We start from the raw sequence: 26,144 nt of genomic DNA, 5'->3' as shown, positions 1-26,144 counted from the left end.
AAGCTCTATTTATACATCTAATATAAAACAGTCCAGATTCATTAGCAAAATATTTTGGATAGTAGACTGTACTATTCACCTTGTTTTGAAATTCTGGCTTAATATTAAGATTCTGCCCAAAGGTTGAGTTGAGGCAGAAAGAAGCCGGTCAAGGTGTTAAACATTCTCCAGAATCTTGCAGATGAGAGATGCCACATATTCTGGTATTACTAGAGTGACAGCTTGGGAGGGGGTCATGTTCTGAAATTATCAGAATAAGCTGACAATACGGAGAACTGCATCTTTACTCTCTCATGGCTTTTGGTGTCTAGAGGATGTTGATATGGAACTCTTTTCAATAATATTAATGTTATCATTGTGATATTACTTTTGAATACTTTGTAGGTGCCAGGTCCCATACTGAGCACTTTGTATATAGTTTGTCTCATTGAATCATCATATTTATCCTAAAAGGCAATATGCCAGGGGAACCCTGGATAGCAGGCCACGTCTGGCATTGGAAGAAGTTTCCCTATTCTGTCTGTGAGCAATTAGACATGGTACATTTGTCACTGAGGAAACTTGGTAGAGTAAGGCTTAAGACATGAACTTGCAAGAGAATACACCACAAAGGAAGAAAGTAAAAGATGCTCTCTTTATTCTACTTACCATGTTGTGAAATTTTTGTAAACTTATTTCTTAGCCCCAAATGAGAAGGGAAACTATTTTTAGTTGTAGGTGAACATAATACCTTTATTTTATTTTTATGTGATGCTAAGGATTGAACCTAGTGCTAGGTAAGCACTCTACCACTGAGCCACAAACAGAGCCCCTGACTCTTTAATTATTTTGGGTGTACCAACAGGAGATAGGCCCCCAAGTGAGTGAAATTGTAAATGAATGTGGATACATTTTGTTGTTGTTGTTGTTGTTCTTACCTACCTTTTTTTCTTTTCTTTTTCACAGAACTGGAGCTCAAACCTAGGACCCTGCACATGCTAGGCAAGTGTTCTACCACTAAACCACAGGCTAGACCTGGTCTCACTGATCCTAAAAAATGGGTCAGGGGTAGAGTGTGATGGTGAATCTTAAGTTTTTGCTTGTATTTTTGAAAGAAGAGAGATCTCATCCATTAAGAACTGTGAAGTGAGGTTGGGGAATATCTGAAAATTAAAGTTATGATGTATAGACAATAAAGAGTTTTTACTGAAAATCCCTCTGAATTGATATGTTACTTTTGAGATTTAAATCTTTCACTCATTGGTTAATTAAATTTTTTTTCATTAATTTTGGGACCTGGCAATTCAAAGTTGAGTCCTACATGAATTTCATTTTTAAATCTCCATAAAACAGGGAACTATTTTATTATTCACTATTGTATTTGAGGTTCAGTATCTCACCTAAGATTATCTAGCTAATAACTGGCATTAAAATACAAGCTTAAACCAGTGAATCACCAGTTAAAAAAAAGTATAATGTTAACATACCTGCATTCATATCTGCAGACAAAATTTCTATTTCATCTATAATAAAACAAAAAGTTTCAATGTTTGAAATTATTATTGATAAAATTAGATCAATTAAAATCATCTAAACTCTTATAATAATTTTATTTAAAATTTGTCCTCCCTTAAAAAGGACTGTATAAAAAGACTCCTCTCTTTTATACATAATAAGGTACTTTTTTTTTTTTTGGTAACAGGGTTTGAACCCAGGGTTGCTCAATCACTGAGCCACAGCCCTGTCCTTTTTAATATTTTATTTAGAAACATAGACTTGCTGAGTTGTTCAGAGCCTCACTAAATTGCTGAGGCTGGCTTTGAATCCACTATCCTCCTTCCTCAGCCTCCTGAGCCACTGGGATTATAGGCATGTGCCACCACATCTGGCAATAAGGCACTTCTTACAGGGGTAATGCACACAAATATATCTCTTTGGTTTCAGTGCTAGGTATTGCTAGCATTAGACATCTGGAATGTGGAAGTTTAAAGGAAAAAAAAATCCTTTTCTTAGACTTTTGTTTGAAGTTATACAGGATTTTTTCCCTCTTTACTCTGCCATCCTAGACCATTTCCATGCATAGGATTATGATTTTTTTGGCCTGAGGATCAGAAAGCAGATTCCCTCTAACATATTACTCCTCTTTGGATGAGGACATGACAGCATGGCCCAGGAAAGCAATGTCACTTTCCTGCAGCAATCCTAGGTCTTTTCCCTAGTTTTTCCACATTCTTTTTGGGTCAGGCATACATGTATCTGTTATGTCACACAACTAAGTTGTTTTCTGGGGCAAGAGAGGCTCAACTCAGGAGCATTCATTAAAGTAACCTTATGAATCATAGAAGACTCAAAAGGAAGGTAGGGAAAGTCCAGTGGAGCTGAGGTATACTGGGTATTAGAACAGCAGCACAAAACTTCAGAAGTAGAAATGTAAGAAAAACATATCTTCAGAAACATAAAAGCCAAGGATTTCTAGTCAACAAATCTCACTGGGAATTAAGTTAATAGATAAATGGGTAACAGAGTATAAAAGGTGAATGCGTCAGAGTATTTTTTTCAGCTACTTTATTTTGACAATTCTTATTACATATCTAAGTATGTTCTTGCCCCAAATTGAACAAATTAAAAAATTCATATTCCATATACCATGAGAAGTATTTTACAGGCGGAAACTCAGTTGTTCCTTGCAGAAAACACCTACTAACATTATATACATTTTACAAATGAGAAATGAATTTGCAAACAATGTCCTGGCAGAGTATTCTATGAGGTGATTTAGGAGCAAGAGATTAGGTTGACAAATAACAACATGGAAAGATCTCTAAAATATAATTCTTTCAAGAAAAAAGAAAGGAAGAAAAAAAGAAAGAGAGAGAAAGAAAGGAAGAAAGAAGACGAGATCCACAACACAATGCTATGTGAGTTAAAAAATGTATGCTCACACCAAATTATATTGTTATATTGTGCACGTATAAATATGCAACAGCAAATCCCATTATTACCTGCAACTATAACGTACCAATTAAAAAAAAAAAGGGGGGAAAAAAAGAAAAAGAAAAAATGTATGCTCATGAAATAAGAATGCACATTAGAGAAGAATGCATACAAACGAAATGACATAGACTTTAAGTCACATTAAAATGTTCGACTATGTGGGGAGGAGAATGGAAGTAGGGTACAGGGATAAAGCCAAAAAGGGGCCTGGCTGTCACCAATGATGATCATGTTCAAAGAACTGAGGAGTGTCATCAACTCATTCCTTTGCCACTAAGGTTCAAAACTAGAGAGGGAAGGGGGAAAGAAAGGAGGGCGGGAAGGGAGAAGGAAAGGAATGAATCAGGGGGAGAAAATAAAGAACAACAGCTTCAAAGTGGGTAAATGACAAGTGAGAAGTAACAGAAGGAACTAATTGAGAATAGACATTCAGGGAAGGGGGTGATCTTGAGCTACTTTGTCTCCAAGGAATCTTAAGAAATCCTGAGGAGGACCATGAACTTTTGGCATTATGTGGGCTGGGGCCTTGAGTCATTTAATCTGAATAACTAAGCAAAGGATGGCCCCAAAGAGCTGGAGGGCTTGGGGACATCTACTTATGGAAGTAAACATATTATATTTTCTCTAGTGTCAGTTTCTTCAGGACCTGCCTTGGTTTTGAGAAAAAATTAAAGAGGAGAAAAGTGTTTGTCAAAGGAGAAATGTGCAGGGAAGGTCCACTGTGAAGGGTTTTCTGGTGAGCAGGCCATGAGACAGAAAGTTTGTCCCACTAACTGAACAAAACCTCTGTGCTAGCCTAATGTTAAAGCTGGATTACTGATGATACATGGTCACATCATGCTCAGTTAATAGTTATATTAAAATACAAGAAAACAATAGATTCTTAGTTTATTTCAATGTTTTGGTATCCCAAAATTTTAATAAAGTTTTAACTTGAGCCCTGAGTGCAAGGCCTGAAGAAAAACAAAAAGCAAAATCAAAATAATATTTATCACAGCAAAGGATAAGTTTTAATTGAGAAAAAACCTCACACCACATTATTGTATAACTATTTCTCTATATATTATAACATATATAAGGAACACCTTATTTTTCACCTGTAATATAAATATTCTATTATAAAAATAGATTTACCTTGAATTGAAGAATGTTCCGCTCCTATAAGCAAAATAAAAAACTCAATATACCAAAGAGATCAGTTTCATTTGAATAAAATATACCCAAATCATTATTTCAGGAACAGTACAACAAATGAAAATTCATTGTTATGAAAAGGTTAAGAAAAAAAGTCAGACAGTATACCATCTTACTTTGAATTTTAATACCAAATAACAAACTTTTCATCTTGCATTTAAACACACACCAATTTTATCCAGCAAAAATTCATTTTAACTTGAATTTTAAAAAGAGATTAGTATTTGAGATCCACTGAACACACATTCAACAGCAAACTTACCATTCAATGATATAAAATTTGTAACTATTTTAATATATTAATAAAAGAAGGGCTTATAAAAGATAAATGCAATCAAGACAGAATTCAAACCTCCCTTGATTTAGTGGTTATGACCTGGCCACTTGAAGTGAAAGTCAATGAATATGTTAATTTTATATCTCTGCTCTCGATTTTCTTTCTTAGAGGGGAACAGTATAACCCCTGCCAAACTACAAAAGGCACAGCTCATCCTAAAGGGGAAACTGAAGGACTAATAATGACAGTTGACTAAGTGGAGTTTTGATATTGAGTTAAGAAGTTTATATGAAAATAAATTTTATATTGTAGTGACTTCCTTGCAGGAGTATTCCCCACCCCCCATAAGCAAATTGTGTCCCTTGATCTTAAACTTTAGAGTTTTAAATTGAAGGAGCGGGAGGGGAAAGAAGAGGAGAAGGAAGAAGCCCAAACTACTCATACTGAAGAAAGGAGATGACACTGTAGAGCTTTATGGTTCACTGTCCTACCCGAAAACTTTTTCTTTCTTCCTCTCTCTACTAAGGATTAAACACCCGAAGGCACTTTTGCCCAAATGCTTATATACCCTTTGAAAGAAAATATAATGATTTGAAATTCTAAAAAGGACATTTCTTTTCTTTTTTTGTAATACTGGGGATTGAACCTAGGCTCTCCACCACTGAGCTACATCCCCAATCCTTGTGTGTGTGTGTGTGTGTGTGTGTGTGTGTGTGTATACATATATATATATATATAATATTATATTATAAATAATAAGAAATATTCTAATATAAATAATAATAAATATATATATATTTATTATTTTTTATTTTGAGACGGGGTCTCGCTAAATTGCCAAGATTGGCCTCAAACTTGCGATCCTCCTGCCTCAGCCTCCCCAGTTACTGGGATCACAGGTGTATGCCACCATGTCCAGTGGATATTCTTTCATTTGAAAGCTGATCTCAATGGAAAACTAAACAAAATCTCAGTAAGTCTCATACTGCCATACCAAGTAATGCTGAAATATAATTAATATCAATTCATTTATTTGCACATATCTTCAACATTTACTTAATTTTTAGGGTAAGACGCTTTGTTCTGGGATATTTGGAATATAAAAACAGATTCTATTTTCAAGATGTATACTGTTAAGAAGGAAAGGAAAGAGGAGTACCAAGAACTACAAAAATAGTGGAAAGCGATTCAGTGGTGTGTTGGCTCTGCTTTGGGCCGGTCTGAAGAGCTCCTGTATCCAGGGCTTCCCAGCTCAAGTTCCAAAACACTTATATCAACAGCTTGAGATCCCCTTGGTGGAATAATTATACCACAGAAAAGGACAAAAGCTATATAAAATGAGGCACTCTACCACTGAGAGGGAAACAAAAGCTTCCCTCTCCCTCTCTAAAGCAGTCATTATATATTTACAGCATGGGATAAGTTCTATAAATGGGGTACAGCCATCCTCGATTGCACATTTACCTTGAGCCCCCATCCAATCAACTGGCACATGTTATAGGCTCAACCTTTACAATATATCCAGAATCTGTCTGCTTCTCATTATTTTTGTTCCTACCCTCTTGTCCTGGTCACTGTCATCTGTTCCTGCAATGATTTCCTAACTGGGTCCTCATTTCTTCCCTTTCCTTATATGGCCAGCAGCCAGAGTAATCCTGATTTAACATGTCAGTCAGATCATTTCACTTTGCCCCAAGTCCTTGTTTCATTCTCTAACTGGCCTTAGTTGATTGTCCAACACCTTCTACTTTACCTCTCCTAGAGCTTCTCTCTTGCTGTCTCAATACTATTACCTGTACCACCTCTCGCACTCGCCACCTTGCCACTTGTCCCTCAAGCACATGGGGTAAGTTCACATGGGGAAACACTGTATGCGTGTTGCTGTGCCTCAAACATCCTCCTGCAGACACCTGAGTGGCTGGCTCCACCATTTCCTCTACGTGGTTTTCTAACAGTAACCTCAGTGAGTGCTTCCCAGGCTACCTTATCTAAAATTTCAAAACTTACCCCCAATATTTTCTATCCTCCTTCCTTGCTTTATTTGTCTTCTTAGTACTTTTTATTTTACTTACTCTCTTATGTATTGTCTTGCTTCACACACTGGAAGGTAAGATCCATAAAGGGGCAGGGATTTTCAAAATGTCATTCACTATTGTAACCCTAGAACCCAGAACAGGGTCTGGTACACATAGCAGGAATTTAATAATCATTGAGTAAGTAAATGAATAGAATCACTTAAAGTGATGTTTTTTTCCTCCAGAAAGCAAAAGTCAGTCTCATTCTGTGATATACAGAACAAGTATATGAGATATATATATGTGTATACACACACACACACACACAGATATGTTTTTTAGTTGTAAGTGGACACGAGACCTTTTTTTTTTTTTTTTTTTTAATTTCTATGTGGTGCTGAGGATTAAACCCAGGGCCTCACGCATGCTAGGCAAGCGCTCTGTCACTGAGCCACAACCCCAGCCACAATATATAATATTTTTACCATTGGAGGTTGTCCTCAGTGCAAATTCATTGCTTTGAAACTTGGTAAGGAAACAGGGAGGATTAAGAATCATCCTGCTTTTTGAAATAAATTAAGCCCAAAGAACCAAAGCCAAATGTTTTTTCTGAGGAATGCTAATTCACAATAAGGGAGACCAGTTAGGGAAGAATAGAGGTACTTTGGATTAGACAGAGGGGAGTGAAGAGAGGGGAGGAGGCTTGGGGGGAGGAAAGATAGTAGAATAAATCTGACATTGTTACCCTATGTGCATATATGATTACACGACCAGTGTAACTCTACATCATGTATAACCAGAAAAATGAGAAGCTATACTCCATTTATGTATGATGTATCAAAATACATTCTACTGTCACATATAACTAATTAGAACAAATAAAAAAAGAAAAAAAATCCTGCTTTTTTAAATGGTTGGAACTAGAGAACATTATGTTAAGAAAAACAAGTCAAACTCAGAAGGTCAAGGGTGTATGTTTTCTCTCAGATGTAGGCAGAAGCTAAAGAGAACAAGGGAAAGAAAGGTGGAAGCTGATCTCATGAAACTCAAAGGGAGATCAGTAGAGGAGAGGGACCAAGGGGTGGAGAGGGAGGGAGCAAGGTGATATTGGCCAAATTATATTGTTATATGGTTACATGTATGAATCTGTAACAATAGATCCCATCATTATGTACAACTTTAATGGATCAATAAAAAAGGTGGGGAAAAAAGAATTTAAAAAATTATCCTGCTTTTTTTTTTTTCTACGAGTTACATTTTATGGAAATAAAATAGGTGATGGAGGAAAATTTTTTCCTGTATAATTTCAGTTAATAAATATAGAAAGAATGATAGAATTAGAAATTGACCTTCTATAACCCTTACTGATAAGGTGGATGTAGGCAACAATTACAAAGGCTGCTAAAATCATTAGGTGAAAGATTATGATGGAGCATTTTAATGGAGGCATCAAACATATCCAGGGATCGATCTTAACATGACTAGAAGTGAGACAGATCAGAAGACAAAAAAAAATCAAGAATTCTTGCCTGAAATATTAAATCTTGCATCTAACCAAGTCTCTGTAAGTTCAGAATAAGGAACATCCCATAAGACCCAGCTTTTCTTAAAAAAAAAAAAAAAAAAAGTCACTGGTATAAAAAATCGGGTGAGGAGAAGGGATAGATGGCTTAAAGAATAAAACAGACTTGGGGCTGGGGTTGTGGCTCAGTGGTAGAGCACTTGCCTGGCATGTGTGAGGCCCTGGGTTTGATCCTCAGAACCACATGTAAATAAATAAATAAATAAAATAAAATATTCATGACAACTAAAAAAATATATACTGAAAAAAAGAATAAAACATACCTTAATAAGGTGAAAAACAAATGCAACATTCATGTTCTTTTGGATACTAATTTGAACACGTTAACTTGAAAAAGACATTTTTTGAGGTAGGAAAATTCGAATATGGCGGTTATTAAATAATGATAAGAAATCATGGGATTATTAATGATGATAAGGAACCATCATTTCTAGGTACACTAATGAGAAAATGGTTTAATATATGTAATGTTTTCATTATTAGATATGCAAATAGGTGAGACATGATATCTGAAATTTAGTTTAAAATACTCCAATAAACAAAGAAGTTGGAAGAGAGATGAGTAAGACTTCAAACTATCAGTAAGGGTTGCAGCTGAAAGATGGGACCATAGGGAATCATTTTAAGTCTGTCTTTATTGTGTATGTGAGTTTTTTTAAAAAGCAAAAAGTTCTGAAATAACAAGATATTTACTAGGTGAAACTATGAGGTATCTATTTTGCAGTTCTTCAAATGCCCATTCAGTAATGTTCTTATTGCTCCACTTACCTGTGGTCATTTAAGATAACACGTTTCCAAAAAAAAAAAAAAAGTTTCAGAATCTGTGGATTTGATAATGAAAAAAAAGTCATCACAAAACTAATTTACCTTCACAACCGACTTCATCTTCTCCTGTAATGCAGTCCAACTCACCGTTGCATTTATACTTGCTTGGAATGCAAACACCTGACTTACAAAGGAAACTGTCACCCCGGCATCCTGTACAAACACAAGTTGGAGAGTTTCCTTCGTTTCTTAAAATTGGATGAGGTGGTGCATGCTTGTATATTCTCAGCAATTTGGAAGGCTGAGGCAGGAGGATTGCAAATTGGAGGCCAGCCTCAGCAACTCAGTGATATCCTGTCTCAAAATACAAAATAAAAAGGGCTGGGGTGTAGCTCAGTGGCAAAGTGCCCCTGGTTTCAATCCCTAGTAGGAATGAAGAAAAACGAAAAAATAAAATGAATGAGGAAGACTCCTCAATTCAAGAATAAAATTGTTACCTTTTTAGTCAGAATCGGAGGATTTAAAAGCTAGATTTATGTCTACCTTTACAGCACAGCTCATCACTTTGATCACCACAGTCATTTATCCCATCGCAGGCTTTCTGCTGAAGGATGTATTTCCCATTCACACACTGGAAGAACTCATTTGTTGGAGAATCTGTAAAGAGGAATCATCTTTGTGAAATTTCGTTATGGAGTTGTGGTGTAAAATCCTTATGACCTTTTTGGGATAATGGGGACATTAAGATAAAATCAGATCTCAAAAAAAGATATAAAATATATTAGTAGTATCAACTTAGTAATATGTGGCTGATAAGAAAATAAATGCCAAAGCCGGCTTATGGTGGCCCTTTCATTATTTCTGAAAGCCAATGTTGTTGGTAGAAGTCTGTAGTCTTGAGATGGGGAAGTTCAGGAACAGGAGCACGAGCACTGGTGCTCCCCATTCCTCTCCCACTGCTACACTAACCCCACCCCCATTCCCAGGACACATGGGAAGTGCCATTTACATTTTTTAGATCATTTTTTATTGGTGCTTTAAGATTGTACATGATTTTGGACTTCATTGTTACATATTTGTACATGTACCTAACATAATTTGGGGTCAATTTAATTCCTCAGTACCTCCCATTTCCCATCCCTCTTCCTTCCCCAGTCCTCTTCTTCTACTCTACTGACCTTTCTTCTATTTTCTTGAGATTCTGGACCCCCACCTTTCTTTTCTTTTTCCTCTTGAGTTTTCACATATGGGAAAACGTACAACCTTTGGCTTTCTGATTCTGGATTACTTCACTTAACGTGATGCTATCAAGTTGCATCAATTTTCTGCAAATGACATAATTTCATTCTTCCTAATGGTTGAATAAAACTCCATTGTGTACATACCTCACATTTTATTTATCCATTGTTCTGCCGACAGACACACAGGCTGGTTCCATAGTTTGGCTATTGTGAAATGAGCTGTTATAAACATGGGTATGCATGTATCACTGTAGTATAATGACTAGTATATGACTTTAATTCTTTTGGATAAACGCTGAGGAGTTTTGAATCTGGGACATATGATGGTTCCATTCCCAGTCTTTTGAGGAATCTCCATACTAACTTCCATAGTGGTAATGCTAATTCACAACTCTAATAACATTGTGAAAGTATTTTCTCCCACACCCTTGTATTTTATCTGGAGTGACATGAAATCTTAGTGTAGTTTTAATTTGAATTTCCCCGCTTGATAAAGATGTAGAACATTTTTTCACATATTTATTGGTCATTTGTATTTCTCCTTTTGAGAAATGTCTGCTTCATTTGCCCATTTATCAATTAGGTTATTTGATTTCTTGGTTGTAAGTTTTTGAGTTCTTCATGTATTCTAACTATTCTATTCTAACTATTCTATTCTCCTGTCAGAGGGGTAGCTGACATTCTATAGTAGTATTCTCCCATTCTGTAGGCTCTTCACGTTCTTAATTGTTTCCTTTGCTGTGAAGAAACTTTTTAATTTGATGCCATCCCATATTAATTCTTGATATTATTCCCTGAACTTTAAGAGTCCTCTTTAGGAAGTGCCATTTGCATTTTGATGATACTTTTTTTTTTTTTTTTCTTAGCACTGAAAAGGGAAAGTGTACAGCTTTGGTCTTTAATACCATACACATGACCAAAGTATTCCAATGTTAGGATGGAGGAGCAAAGCATCAGTGACTGCCTGGAAACCCAGGCAGTGATGTGGTCACTTAAACATCTTAAACGGATGTGTACAGGCTGGAATCCTTTTTTTTTTTTCCTCTTTCCATATTTTTTATTGGGTACATTTATATTTTTTATTGGGTACATTTTAGCTGTACATAATGGTGAGTGGGCTGGAAATCTTTTTTAAAGATGTTTTTAGCTGTAGATAGTCACAATACCTTTATTTTATTTGTTTATTTTTATGTGGTGCTGAGGATTGAACCCAGTGCCTCATATGTGCGAGGCAAGTGGTCTACCACTAAGCCACAACCCCAGCCCTAGGATGGAATTCTTGAAGGAGATGCTAAAATTTTTTTTCTCATGCTTGACTGAACTTTGTTGCGATGGTAACTTAAATCCACATGTTCAAGGAAGCAAAGAGGTGTCAGGCAATTTTCTTCCCATATAGGAAAGTGGATGCAAGTAATGTTTGAATGGCAATAAGGAATGATAGGGGGAAAGCACCAATTTAGGCTTTAAAACCCAAAACATGATAGGTTCCATATATCATTTGCCTCCATGACTGACAGCTGGGTATATCCATCATTAGTTTGTTTAGGCATGGTTTGAACAATCTTGAAGGAAGGGAAAGTATCAGGCAAGTACTCCACCAACCTGAATTCTGTGTGTAACACACCACGCCAGCTAGACTTGGGGAACTCTTAGTCCTCCTTTTGGTAAAAGTGCATTCAGCCAAACTGGTCTCTAATCCCTGACAATGGACATGCAGACATTCAGTGGAGTTTATGTGGAAATTTTCAGGAATACGAAACCTTCCTTGAGTACTTAGAGCACCCCTGCAAAGAGAATAAATAAAACATGATGGTAGACCAATTAGTACATTCATATATAGTCTTACACTAGGAAGTAAGGGTCTAATGTACTCTCATTTTTTACATATGAGTTACAGATTGGGCAAGATACTTAAATTCTCTGAGCCTCTGTATCTACCTGTGAAAGGGAATAAGACTACCTCAGCGAGTTTTATAAAGATTAACCAAACTATCAATGTAAGCTGACTAGCCAGGGTTCAAAACATGCCAAACACTCAAGCAAAGATTGGCCTCCACTTTCCTGTTTCTATTAAGGAAGAAAATACTCCTGTGTTTTCTTTCAATATGTGATGCACTGTTCCTGGACTCTCTCTTTTGTTTTGTTTTTCTCTGTGGGAAAGAGAGTAGATTACTTTGATCAGAGGATTTTAGAAATACAATCAGGCCTGGTTAGCTCAGTTTTTCACCTTTTCCTTTTGGGAGTCTCTTTGCCTGCTGCATGGTGCAAAGCTTACCTGGTTGGTTCCATCACTGCTCAAGATTTAGAAATTAAGTTGGTTTAATTCTAGTAGATGTATTTGCTTTTACACTAAGCTGCATCCTCAATTCAGTCTCAACAGTACTATGGTGGTATTCTGTCATCTGTATACGAGTGCTTGGACATCACAATTTGTTCAGAATTTATGCAGAGAAGAAGCCTCCTCAGTTAACCAACATCCTAGGGATGATTTACAGTGAAATCTTCCAGGACATTCAATTGCACCTTGCTTCTCTTTACAAATGAACGAGGAAAGTAGGTTCAAATTTACAAGTTGAGTAAAGATACAGCAGACAAATGGAATAAAAAATAAAATAGAAATGGCAATTTTAAACATCAGACTAATTAGAGTGAAAGGCATAGAGAACAAGGAAGGTAATTTTAATTATTTCAGATTCCTAATGATAATAGTAGTCATGAAATTGCTCCATGACAAGAGCCATTTGGAGCAGTTTGCTAGGCAAATAAACTGAAAAACCTGAAAAATCTCACAACCTAAAAATGTCTAAAAATACTACAAAAATATAATAAAGTCTCTCAGTGAGTTCTTAAGGAAATATGAGAAATCCCCCTTAGCTAATAATCAGAGAAATCTGTCCACAAACTTATACAAAATATGATAAGAACAAAATACTGAGAAATCAAAGCTGAGAGAGTTTACCATTAGGTTGAGCCACCGATATAAACTGCTGCAAATCTGCAATATCCCATGGTTCAATTTATAATAAGAGACTCTCACTAATGAACTAGCAAGTGTAGTTTAGGGAAAAAAAAAATTGAGTCCAGAATGAAGTGTGAGATGTAAGAAGGAATAAACTAAGAAATTGGTATAAACGAGAAGTAAACCTGACTGAGCATCGACTAAGCAACAGTATATAATGATGGTGATTAACTTCAGATGCATATAAAAATAAGGTGGAATTAATATTGGCAACTTGATGGGGTAATGACATTTCTCCCATTATTCCTAAGAAGGTAAGGAATTCCTAAGTCAAGATATAAATTCAAAGCTAACCACTAAAGAAACAGATATAGAATGTATAATTTACAAATCAAATACAGGAGGAAAGGCAGAAGATTAAAAAAAAAAACTTTGTCATCATTTTATCATCATACAGGGACATTCTCTAACCACAATGCAATTTAATAGGAAATTAACAACAAAAAGTTAACCAAAAGCAAATTAATATGAGTATTTGGAAAGTTAAAAAAAGGAGAAACTTCTAAATGGAATATGGGTCAAAAAGGAAAATATATTGAAAATTAGAACTTATTTTGAACTGAATAATAAATAAGCTATCACTTATGAACATTTATGGAATACAGATAAAATATTACCTAAGAGGTAAATTTGTACCTTAACTGTTTATATTAGGAAAGCAAGTTAAGCAATGATCGAGTTAAGCATTCAGCTCAAAAGAAATTAGAAAAAGCATAAGTGGGGACAAATGTCAAAGATAACAGCAAAGATTAATGAAGTTGACAATAAGGAAATGAGAGACCATTTACAAAAGGACCAATCAAAGAGAAATCTCTGCAAAGTTGATCAAAGAAGATGGAGAAAAGGCATAATAAACAATATTGGGTGGGAAAAAGTAGACATAATTCTAGATGAGTAGACATTAGACAGTAATGACTATGTGAAAGTCACCAAAGGATTCAATCCAGATACTTAAGTCTATAGGTGCTCTGTGCTCAGCAGGGTGCCAAGTGCTAGGCAAACATGAACACATTTAATCCTCATCACAATGCCATGAGGTGGACAGGTTACACATAAGGAAATTAAGGCACAGAAAGATTAGGTCAAAAAGCAAATAGTTGGAACAATCAAATCAACCCTGAGAAAAATCCACTAATACTCACTGTTGAAATCCAAGGTCAAGGCAGGCCACATTGGCCTCTGTTATGCTCCAGCTGCTTTTACATAGGAACATTTTCTTATCTTGATCTACAAGATTTACTTCAACAATTCCCTCTGAATCTGTATTTCCATAGTTTAAGGAAACACTAAATTTTCCTACAGTAAATAAATAAAAAAGATGAGTGATATTTAGGCATCTACTTTTTTCCCTTTCAATGAAAAAGCCTTTACAATATTAAAATACCTAATTTCAAGATAACTTTAGACACCATGAAGATTTTAATAAATAATAAGCAATGATTTTATGAGTGCTTATTATGTGTCAGTATTTGTACTACCCAGTTACATAGAAGTTCATTAAATCATCACATCCGCCCTATAAAGATGAAGCCTAGCCAGGCTAGCCTAGCTAGCCGGCTACTCTGGAGACTGGGGTGGGAGGATTATAAGTTTGAGGCCAGCTTGGACAGCTTAGCAAGACCCTGTGACAAAATAAAAAAGGGCTGTGAATGTAACTTAGTAGTAAAGTGACTCTGGGTTCAATCCCTAGTATCCTAGTATCTACACACACACACACACACACACACACACACACACACACACACACAGTTAAGTCCATATTTATCCCCCATTTTCTATGTGAGGAACCTAACTCTAAGTGTAATTAAGCTACTGACTGATCCATAGAAATTGCTCTATTCTTTTTACTCCAAATCCACACTCTTAGAAGTTAAGACAAATTAATGAAAGTAAAGAAAAGGTTTATGTATTCTCAAATATTTAAAGCGTTTAATGCCTCAAGAGAAGAAAATCTGACACTGACAAAATGTGGTCAACTATTGCCATCTTCCTCTCTGATGGGTAATAGAAATGGGCTCAAGCAGGGAGCATTTTGGTACCTCACTATCTTAACTCAGCACCACAAAATTATATAGGCCACTGTGAGCTGCTGTAGGTCATAGGACCTTTGAAGAGAATATTTTGCCCAGTGCAGTGGCATGTACCTGTCATCACCTACTTGGGAACTGAGGCTGGAGGATTGCTTGAGCCCTAGAGTTCCTGTGCAATATAGTGAAACCCTGTTTCATAATAAAAAAAAGAAAAAGAACATTTTAAACATTCCTTTGTAAGTTCAGAAGTATCTGTGATAACTTGATATCAGAAGGGAATGAGCCTGAGTTTTGTTGTCATAGCTAAAATTTGATGAGCACTTTCTGTACCAAGCACTGTGTGAAGAGCTTTACATGCATCATTTTATTTAATTTCCACAAGTCTTGTGACTTAGGAAGTTTCATTATTCAAATTTTATAGACAAGCAAACTGGTGTCCAAAGAGATTATACAGTTTGTCAATAACTAAGGTGGGGTTTAGAGGAATTCAAAACTCAGTTTGATTGACAGGGAGATCCCTAATTCTTTTTCTTTTTTAAACCTTTTTTTTTTTTTCTTCTAATACTGGGAATTTAACCCAGGGGTGTTCTACTACTAAGCTGCATCCTCAGCCCTTTTCATTTTTATTTTGAAACAGGGTCTTGCTAAATTGCTGAGACTGGTCTCGAATTTAACGATCCTCTTGTCTCAGACTCCCGTCACTGGGACACAGGCATGAACTGCTAGCACCTGCATTGAGATCCCTAATCTTGAACACTCTTCCAGGTGTATAGGGGGGTCCAGGCTCCTCATTACACTAGGCCTCTGATGGAGTGTAGACAAGCTCCTTGGCCTGACCTGTCAAGTTTGCTAGGTTGGAGTATGTCCCTAGGTCAGTCATGTTTCAAGCTTCCCTTGGAAAATCAGGGCCAATTGGATTCTGGATGGGGTGGGGGGGGTAGATACTAGAAGGCTGCCCCACCCGCCTTGAGACTGAAGGTCCAAAGGAGGAGATGAGGACTGACGAGCCTACATGTCAGTTTTACACTGGGTTCTGAACCAAATGGGTGGCCCTGGGAGTAATCCCTTTAACCAAGCAGAAGTGAGAACGGGGATGTCTCAAAGGGCTGCACAGTTCAGCTACTATTGAATTAATTACTGTGGAATGTCTAGAAAATTTTGAGTTGTCATCATACTATTTCATTCTAATAAAAAGGAGGGTATACAATTGCCTTCATATCACAGAATGGCTTGAAAAGTAGGTTTTTCCAACCTTCAGCTCTGCATGTTTCATTATTTAAAAACTTTGCCTTTGGATGAAGACATTCAAAACTCTTTTGATGACAATAAGTCGGGTAGCTTTTCCCATTAGTCGAACACACTGGGGTGCCATTCTTGGGGCATTGATAAGGGAGTTTACAAACACAGGTTCCATCGATGCACTTCTGCCATGGTTGGCAGAAAACTTTATTGCAGGAGTGATGTGTGTACTTTTTCAGTAAGCACTTTTCCTCCACCAGATCCTCTTGAGATGCATCTGAGGTTGCAGTGAGCTATAAAACACAGAATAAACATTAACTAAGCAACTGACTAAAGGCTTCTGTTTGAAGATGAAGAAGTGAAGAAAAAGAACAAAACAGATCACCTCACTGTACAGATGAGGATGGAACCAACCTAATTTCTAGCCCCAGTTTAGAGTGCTTACAATTATGTAGCTTTGGGCAAGATACCCTTGTAAACATGAATTTCTTCCTTTGTAAAATAAGGGTAATATTTCCAATTTAGAAAGGTTATTGTAAGAATTAGAAATAACATGTGTACAGTAGTCCAGAAAATTCGTTGAGCAATAGGATTCTACAATCTGCTCCATGTAGGGTTGTAGGTAGGGCCTGGGTTGTGATGCTGACTGAATACATGATGCTAGGTCAGCTTTGCCCTCCAATCAGCAGTATTAAAAAGACTATGAGAAATCTAGATTTACAACTGATATCCTTAATGATGAATATCTTCCCATGAATTCTGCATGATGTTTTTTGTGTGGTGTTGTTTCCATGCCATTAAAATCAAATGGAAAATTTCAAAAATAATAAAGTGTGATGAAAAATATTATCCCATGAAAGATTAACAGTCAAATTATTAAAATATTAATGTGTTTAAAATTTTGTTCTTTCAGGCATAATTTATTATTTAGAAATAAACATATTCACATATTTTGGGCGTACATGGTCAAAAATTAATTAATTAATACTAATTGCTAGAAAGCAATTAGTATTATAGCCTAGTCATCTGGTTCCATCTCCTTTAGCTGCTGTTGCTTTATATATGTGGGCTTTTTTTTTTAAATCCTTTTTTTGGTATTTGCAATGAAGTAGCTTTTTCTGGGTGTGAACTTTTTTTTTCTCTTGAGGCAGAAGTACAATGAAATCATTTTACATAGTCATTAGAAAACAAACGAGAAACAAAACAATCTCCTGTTCCAGATCTTATCAACTCCAGTGTACAGCTATTTAGCTTTACCTCAGTTTCCTTCCTCACCTTCTTTTTTCTTTGTTCACCTTTAACCTACAAACAAAGGAAAAAAGATGATCAACTATGATGACCAAAGTGAGAAAAAGTCCATCACCTTCTCTTTTGGGAGGACATTATTAAAAATACTGCTAGCTGGCTGTGATTTTGGATAATTGACTTTTTCCTTTCTGAGCCTGTTACTTTTTTTTTTTAGGTATTGGGGATTGAAACAGAACATCCGAGGCAGCGCTCTACCCCTGAGCTACACCTCCACGTCCCCAGCCCTTTTAATTTTATTTTGAGACAGGGTCTTGCTAAGTTGCCCAAGCTGGTCTCAAATTTGTAATCCTCACTAAGTTGTTGACGCTGGCCTTGAATTTGGGATCTTCCTGCCTCAGTCTCCCAAGTTGCTGGGATTACAAGCATGTGCTCCAACACCCAGTTCAGAGCAGTTACTTTTTAAATACTTCTTCATACAGCAAAATTCTTTTTAGTGAAAATAAAATGAAAGAATTAATGACCTATGCAGAAAAGGCAAATAGTACACCTTTTTCTTTTATTGACATTCACATATATATAATCATGCTATAAACATTTTAAATGTAAAACACATATTACAAGAAAAAAGATTAATAGTTAAAATTATATTAATAAATTTAATGAAAAATGGAAAAATTATACCTATATATAGGTTTGTCACAGCTAAGAATAACATTATTGCAGTTTAACAACAATTAAAGCATCAATAAAAATAATTAAAAAGAAGAAAATTTAGTTTGAAGATCTTATAAGAATTTGGAAAAATATTTTCTGTGTGAACAAGTTTGCACTCAGTAAACCAAAGTATTGCACATCTCACTCTGTACTGTTTTAGTATTTTATGTTTTATAAAGCAAACTCCAGATGGCCATTGGAATGACAAAATTGAGGAACTCAACTTTTGTTTCTTTATCTTTATAATCATTGTAACATTTTAAATTTTGAATCTGTACTTAAACTGAGAAAAATGTAATAACATGAATTCAAAGACAGGAACTGTACCTAAAGCAAGCTTGAACAATTCCTATACAAAATGTATGAATACACTTAAGTCAAGTTGAACTGATAGTTAACTGAATTAACTTCCATTTATAATACAGTGTCTATGAAAGGATAAGTAAATTTTTAAAAGTGCTCATTTGAAGATTACATTTGTATTTTCAAAACTCAGCACTAGCCCCAGCAACTGTTAACTGCCCTATGCAATATATAATAGTTATTAACAAAATGTGGGAAGTTAAATTCAAATTAATTAAAAGTAAATTAAATAGGAATTCTGTTTCGTCAGAACAGAGTAATAAAGACCACCATCACCCTTCAGCCTAAAACAAACAAAAAATTAACAAAATAAAGAAAAATAGATTTTAATGGTACAGGATATCAGCAATGAATCCCTGACACTGAGAAACTAAAGAGGCAAGTTTGGCAATTATTTCGTTTTATTACCTTGAGAGTTTAAGATGAGGTGCAGGGGGGTAGTGTAGGCTGAGCCCAAGGGACTCCCTGAGTTGGGGGGACAGAGCTAAGAGCCCAACAAGACCTAAGCAGCTAGAGTTCACAGAATAAAGCCCTGGAAAGAAGCCAGCTGTACAAAGAGGGAACTCTGCCTGTCTATCGAGGGAGCCCCCAGAGAGTATTTGGCTGAGTATTCATCAGCACCTTTATGAAGAAATTACTAGAAGCTGAGGGGAAAAGAATCTGAGGTAACTCTGTCTATGCTCAAACAGGACTGGGAGCTGTGCTTGTTCTCACCATTGAACAGAAAACCTGTGCCTTGTGGACTGGCAGGAGGAGTACACAGAGGGGTCTTATCTTAGGAGTATGAAATAATTAGCTCTAGACTAAGCACCGTTTTGATGCTACCTAAAAATGCTGAAAAGCAAGATTGGGAAGGGATCAACCTGTTTCCAAGTAACTAAACTGCATCCCAGAATGAAGCTTAATGTATTTGTAGGAACAAAAACAAATGCAGTACCCAAAAACGTAAAATTTCTATCTTACATCTAATTAAAAGTACTGAAAATGCAAAGAAACTGTAAAATATGGCCTATGAATGAGAAAAATCAATAAATTAAAATGTACCCAGGATTCTAACACAGATTTTACATTTACCTGGCAATGATATTATTATAGCTATATTCTATATGTTCAAAAATTCAAATAGAGACATGGGAATTATGAAAGATCCAAATTGAATTTCTAGGGATGAAAACTACAATATCTGAGATTAAAATGATACACAGGAGGGACCTAACAACTGATTCAACATTGCAGAATACAAGATTAGACGATTTAAAGCCATATCAATACAAACTATCCAGAAAAAAATACAGAAATACTGTGGTCTTGGCATCGATTTCTTGAATATGACAACAAAAAGCAAAGTCAATGAAAGACAAAATAGAGAAGTGGGACTGCATCGAACTAAAAATCTACTGCACGGCAAATGATACAATCAACAAAATGAAGACAGCATACAAGATGAGAAGCTGAGTGCAGTGGTCAGGATGTTGAGGCTGGAGGAGCCCAAGTTTGAGACCAGTCTCAGCAATTTAGAGAGCCCCTGTCTCAAAATAAAAACTAAAAAGGGCTGGGGTGTAGCTCAGTGGTAGACACCCCTGGGTTCAATCCCCAGTACAGTAAGAACAGATCTAAACAATAGAAACAAAACATGAACAACAACAAAACTACCTCCTTTGAGTGAGAGAAAATACTTGTAAACCATACATCTGATAAGGGATTAATACCCAAAATATATAGGAAATTTATATCAATCAATAGAAAAAAAAAAGCAAATAACTAATTTTAAAAATGGATAATGAGCTAAACAGACATTTCTCCGAAATAGACAAAAAAGATGTAGTCAACAGATATAAGTGTTCTCCAGTCATAATTATCAAGTACGTGAAAATCAAAACCACATACCGGGTAGGATGGCTATTATCAAAACAATCAAACATCACAAATAGTGATGAAGACATGGAGACTCATAACTCTTGTACACTTGTAGGAATGTACATTGTATAGCCATAAGAAAAAAAACAGCATGGAAGTTCCTCAAAAAATTAAAAATAGAACTACCATATGATTTCATGATTCTGCTTTTGGGCATATCCAAAGGAATGGAAAGCAGGTTCTTGAAAATGCACAGCCATGTCCACTGCGGCTTTATTCCTGAGAGCCAAGACATGGAAGCATCCTCAATGTCCATCATTAGAGGAATCAAGAAAATATGATACATACAATGGGAAATTAGTTGACCTTGAAAAACAAGGAAATCTTGCCATTTGCAACAATATAGATGAATCTGGAGGAATTTATGAGCCAGACAAAGAAGGTCAAATACTACATGATACCACTTACATTAGGAATCTAAAATAGTCAAACACATAGAAGCAGAGCATTGTGGTTTCCAAAGGTTGGGAGAGGAAACAGGTAGTACTAGTCAAAGAGTAGAAAGTTTTAGTTATGCATGATGAATAATTCTCAGAGATCGGTTGTACAGCATGGTACCTTAATAACACTGTATTGTGCACTTGAAAACTTGCTACGAGGGAGATCTTTTGTCAAGAGTTTCTCTGCCTCTGCCTCTCTCCACCCTCTCTCTCACCCCCCCCCCCCCACACTAATAAATAGAAAGAGTGAGAGAAAATTTTGAAGATGATGGCTATGCTTATGGTGTATATTGTTCTAGTGTTATTGTGATATATACTTAATTTTCAAACTCATCAAATTTATGTGTATTAAACATGTACAAGTTACCACTTATGTAAGGACAAGAAAGTACCAAATATGTGTTTTCAGTGGCCAATACCCTCAAAGCCATTTTTTTGTTATTGTTGCTGGTGATGTGGTTCTGAGGATTGAACCCAGGACCACCAGAATGCTAAGCACATGCTCCACCTTTCAACTACACCCTCAGCTCCACAGAGCCTTTGGAAAGTCAGAGAACTGCTAACCACAGGAGAGGAAAGTGAACATGCTAAAAAAGACTGATTTATTTGGAAACTATCCTGAAGTGAAAAGAACTATCTTATCCTTTGTCCATGACATTAGAAACCAGACTAGCAATTCAAGTAAATAATTGTGCAAATTGGGCTATGGAGCTAGTGGCCAGGCCTGGGTTCTGAATAATGTCCCTGATTGTTGGTGTGGATTTGACCAAATATCATCTGCAGTATTTCCCTAAGGATTTATAAAGAAACAATGGCTGGGGATTTGATTGGGAGTCAAACTGCACAATGGGCAAAATGGATCTGGTGAGCTAACATTCTTACTTCAATATTGAAAGCAATTTAATTCTATCTCACTGCCAGTTCACCCCACTCATTGATGTAATCCATCTCTAACAGGGTGTTTTGATTTTTAAAAAGGGGAGGAGTGTGTTTTTAATCCTCAAGTAAGAAACTTGCCTCTAGCTCTTAGAAAAATAAAAAATTCTCCCCAATGTATATATTTTATTTCATTTTAAAAACATAGGTATATCTTTAAACTATTTGAACACATTTAGGTTGTCTCTAAACAAACTCCTTTTAAAAATGTTTACTTACCAGAAGATGGCTAAAAAATTTTACTTCCTTTCATAAATTAATATTTTAAGAAGTTCTGAAAATTTCACAAATTTCATATTAATCTTTCTTGAACTGATACTTCTTAAAGGATTCATTTTTGGAAGACTTTTTAAGTGGAATATTATTACATTTATTTTTTATTTTTTAACTTGTTTTCGTTCCAGGAATCAAAAAGGGACCTGAAATTGTTCTTATTTTCAAAAAATAAAATTTCTAATTATAAATACATTTATTTTAATAAGATGAATAAAAATTTCTGAATTCTGAAATTTAGAAATATAAAGAGTAGAAGATAAAATCACCAACAGTTCTGTTACCAGACATACAGTTAACTATTTTATAATATATCACAATAACTTTTTAATTGTCATATATATAAGCAGTTACAAGTATGTGCTCATGCATGTATTTCTACATATCTATGCATATGTATGTATGTATGTATATGCATTTTTCTTTAATAAGAAAGACTGTAGTGGGGTTTTTTAATTTTAATAAATATGTAACTGTATCATTTCAATGGCCACATAATAGTTCATTTATGGATGTACAATTATTTAATCAATTTCTATCAAAAAGTATTTCTCTTCATTCTGTGAAACACTGCAATGATAATAACACATTTTGGAAGTTACAACAAATGTGAAGTATAAAATTCTGATTTCTTAACTAGTTTTCTTTAAATAGTTGCTTCTACATGCTGATATTAAGAAAAAATATTTTTGGAATATTATCTCAAAGTGCCTTGATCACAAAAGCTGGCAATCACCAATTGATATTTAAAATATTGTCAACATTTTTAACCTTAACAGACAACTCTCCAACCTTGTCACAACGTGTAGACCACAAAGCCTTCCCTCTGATCAGATGGGTACTTTGTTACTTTCCTACAGTTGTATCTGCTGCTTTTTCCTGGCTGTAAGGACTGGAAAGCATTACTTTTTCTCATCAAAAATCAAATCTAATCTAGAATTATAGGTTCAACTCAAATCCCACTTGATCCATAATCTCTTCCTCACCTTTAGCATTTGTGATTTGTCCTCTCATTAAAGTCCTTTGTCATGTGAGATTTATATCATTTTTTTCAATAAAACATATACAAATGGTTCAATTTATGAATTTTTGGCTTTATGATGGTGTAAAAGTCATATACATTCAGGAGAAATCAGTACTTTTCCTTGGATAAATTCTGGGATAAGTTCTGGATAAGTGCAGTTCTGGGCATGGACAGTGAGCTGCAGCTCCCAGCCAGCCACGCAACTACAAGGCACACAATGCTCTATAGTGTACTGTATTGCCAGTGTTTTTTGGGTATTGTGCTTTGGCTTCTCATCATGTCTACAAAATGTCCATCATTTCAGCACAGTACTCAGTAAATTACATGAAATATTCAATGCTTTACTATAAAATTGATTTTTTATTAGATGATTTTGCTCAACTACAAGCTAAAGTGTTTCTAGCACATATAAGGTATGTTGGGTTATACTATGGTGTTCAGTTGTATTAAATGCATTTTTTACTTATATTTACAATTTATGATGGGTTTATCAGGATTTAACTTCATTATAAGTAAAGAGTATTTTATTTAGGATATTCCATCTTGTGATATTTCCTTCTTTTGAATTTTCAAATATATTTTAATGTTGCTTATTATTCTCATGTTGACATATTTACATCTTTCTATAACTTCGCTAAAAGGCTATTGAAGAGAGATTAGTCTTACTATTTTTCTAGCACTATGCCTTATATATAGGAGTGTGATATATATTTATTGATTTAATATAATTACAGTAAACTATAGCCTTGCATTAGTAAAATTGAGCCAGTGCTCAATTCACTGGCTCTGTGCTTATACAAGCATATAAAATAATTATTTTCTTAAGACTTTTATCAAGTATTAGCATAAAATACTTGTTACTTATTATATACTAGCATTCTTAGTAACCAAACTATGTAATAGTTAAGTCCATATCAGATATTTTACGATTTTCCCTATGTTTTTATAATCTTTAAAATAGTTTGTATAAATATCGAATTACTTACCTTGAAAAAACTTAAGTGGAAGAACAAAAGTAATAAGACAACATGAATAAACTTCATGTTGGAGATGTCCAGGGTCTGTGTCTCTGCTGAAGACTCTTGTCCATCCCAGAAAGTCTTTTGAAATTTAATTTTTAACCTCTGAAAAAATATTTAAAAAGAGCAATCCTCCTAAAGAGATTTGTACTTTTGAACTCTTAAAGAATTTGGCTAAAATCCAAAGAGTTTTACCGTAACTGAAACCAAAAATGGCCTTCCTGGTAAATAGCTGAGGGAGGTGACCAATAGAAACTTCCTCCTCCAGAAGGGATTGATTGTCCCACCTTGGTAAAGAACAATGCCTTAATTCTGTCTTCTGGGGAGGCAGAAATTAACTGGAAGAAAATTTCTTGGTTTTTGGTAAAATAAGTTGTAATTCTTTTTCCTTAAGGTTGAAGACAGATATGGTAAGAATAAAAGTATATCACATTGAAAATTAAGCAACATATAAGCAAAATTCTCAAAAACACAGCTCCTTTATTATGTGTTCATTGTGGTGTGATCAGATTATATTCTCTGAGCACACAAAACCTTTTAAGACAGAGCTTGGGGTACAAGAATATTATTAGGGATCAACATCTGTGGATGGAATGGTGGGGTAGGAAGCAAGAGAGAGCAGAGGAAGAATGTGTGTGCAGGTTCAGAAGAGCTTTGGCCTGCTGATAGAGCAAATTTCTTGTAGAATTGTACCTTGATTTGCTTGGAGTATAATGGTAACCTGATATGGGAACAAGAAGGGCCTACTCTAAGATGAGGCAGTTCTCTGTAGCTGAGGCAGACCCTGAGAGATATGATGATTGTTTACTGTCAGGATTGAAATTAGGGCCTTCAGCTGCCAAGTAGGTGCCTGACCTCTAAGTCTTACCCCCATCTGTAGGAGGAGGTGTATTCCCACCACACTCTTCACAGCTAGGTAGCAAGATTTTCCTTGAAGAGAGATCTGGAAACTCATTCCTGTGTCTTTGAGAATCTGTACCTTTTTTTTTTTTTTTTTTTTTTTCTCAGTGCTGGGGATCGAACCCAGGGCGTTGTGCTTGCAAGGCAAGCACTCTACCAACTGAGCTATCTCCCCAGCCCTCTTGTACCTTTTCAATGTACTTTTCATATATATTCCAAGGCAGGCTCTTTAAAAATTTCTGTGGCCCTCTCTTCCTGAAAGGAACTGCCCTTGCAGTTGATCTGGGGGTTACAGATGATACTCATCCTCTGGCTCCTCCCTATCCATTCCAGAGTCCCTTCACCCTGAGTTTCCACTTTTGCTGGTCTCAGTGGCTTACCTGATGGCATAATCCACAACCTCTTCTAGGATTCATCTGAGGCCCTGGTTAGCATTCTTTTCTCAGGCCGAAGTTGCTGTTTCTATTTCTTTACTGTCACAAGAGGCATCCTGGCAGATCAGGTAGATTTCACACATATTCTTCTTTGTCCCAATTGTAATTACAGTAGCCGTGCTTCCTCTGAATGATCAGGGTCAATTACCCCCGTCAATATAGTGACTCCTCTTCTTTCCTGCTAGTCTCTAGACACAAGGACCCCAATGTGCACCAGGCAGCAGCCTTAGATTATATTTGTTCAACAGGATTCTTACTGTGGTCCTGGTGAAAGTAGGAATCTTTGGAGATAAAGACTTCTAACCCTGCAGCATCTACAGTGTTGAGGACAGGAAGCACAGAACCCCCAGTTGGTCTTTGGGAGTGATGGTAAGGATGGTCATTTCCACTTCTATCCCTCAGGTGTTTCTAGACCCATGTATCCTTCCTATTGGGAATACAATGCTATATATAAGTCTGATTAAATATACATAATACCCCATAGGACAGCACCCTGCTCTTATAGGATACTGTCTTAAAGTAGTACCTCAGCTCTGCATTC

At 35.7% G+C, this 26,144-nt stretch overlaps 1 protein-coding gene across 2 annotated transcripts in view; it reads right to left on the bottom strand.

Annotated features, from left to right (window-relative positions):
• Window positions 1-25,600, bottom strand: part of CFI (complement factor I) — a 37,973-nt gene extending 12,373 nt beyond the window's left edge. Inside the window, exons 1-10 of one of the 2 annotated variants that reach the window (XM_079153565.1) lie at window positions 25,550-25,600; window positions 24,237-24,374; window positions 17,611-17,637; window positions 16,349-16,628; window positions 14,209-14,362; window positions 11,650-11,831; window positions 9,350-9,463; window positions 8,909-9,019; window positions 4,108-4,131; window positions 1,467-1,502 (exon numbers count right to left, since the gene is read on the bottom strand). In XM_079153565.1, the coding sequence (XP_079009691.1) occupies window positions 1,467-1,502; window positions 4,108-4,131; window positions 8,909-9,019; window positions 9,350-9,463; window positions 11,650-11,831; window positions 14,209-14,362; window positions 16,349-16,628; window positions 17,611-17,637; window positions 24,237-24,374; window positions 25,550-25,585 (1,102 nt within the window). In that variant the 5' untranslated portion in view covers window positions 25,586-25,600. The remainder of the gene's footprint in view (window positions 1-1,466; window positions 1,503-4,107; window positions 4,132-8,908; window positions 9,020-9,349; window positions 9,464-11,649; window positions 11,832-14,208; window positions 14,363-16,348; window positions 16,629-17,610; window positions 17,638-24,236; window positions 24,375-25,549) is intronic. The other variant, XM_079153566.1, reaches the window with a different exon arrangement.
• Between the last annotated feature and the right edge of the window lie 544 nt (window positions 25,601-26,144).

This window comes from Sciurus vulgaris, assembly GCF_902686455.1.
Source record: "Sciurus vulgaris genome assembly, chromosome: 9".
Classification (NCBI taxonomy): domain Eukaryota; kingdom Metazoa; phylum Chordata; class Mammalia; order Rodentia; family Sciuridae; genus Sciurus; species Sciurus vulgaris.
The sequence above is the reverse complement of the archived record's forward strand: the minus strand, read 5'-3'. Positions and strand labels throughout refer to the sequence as shown.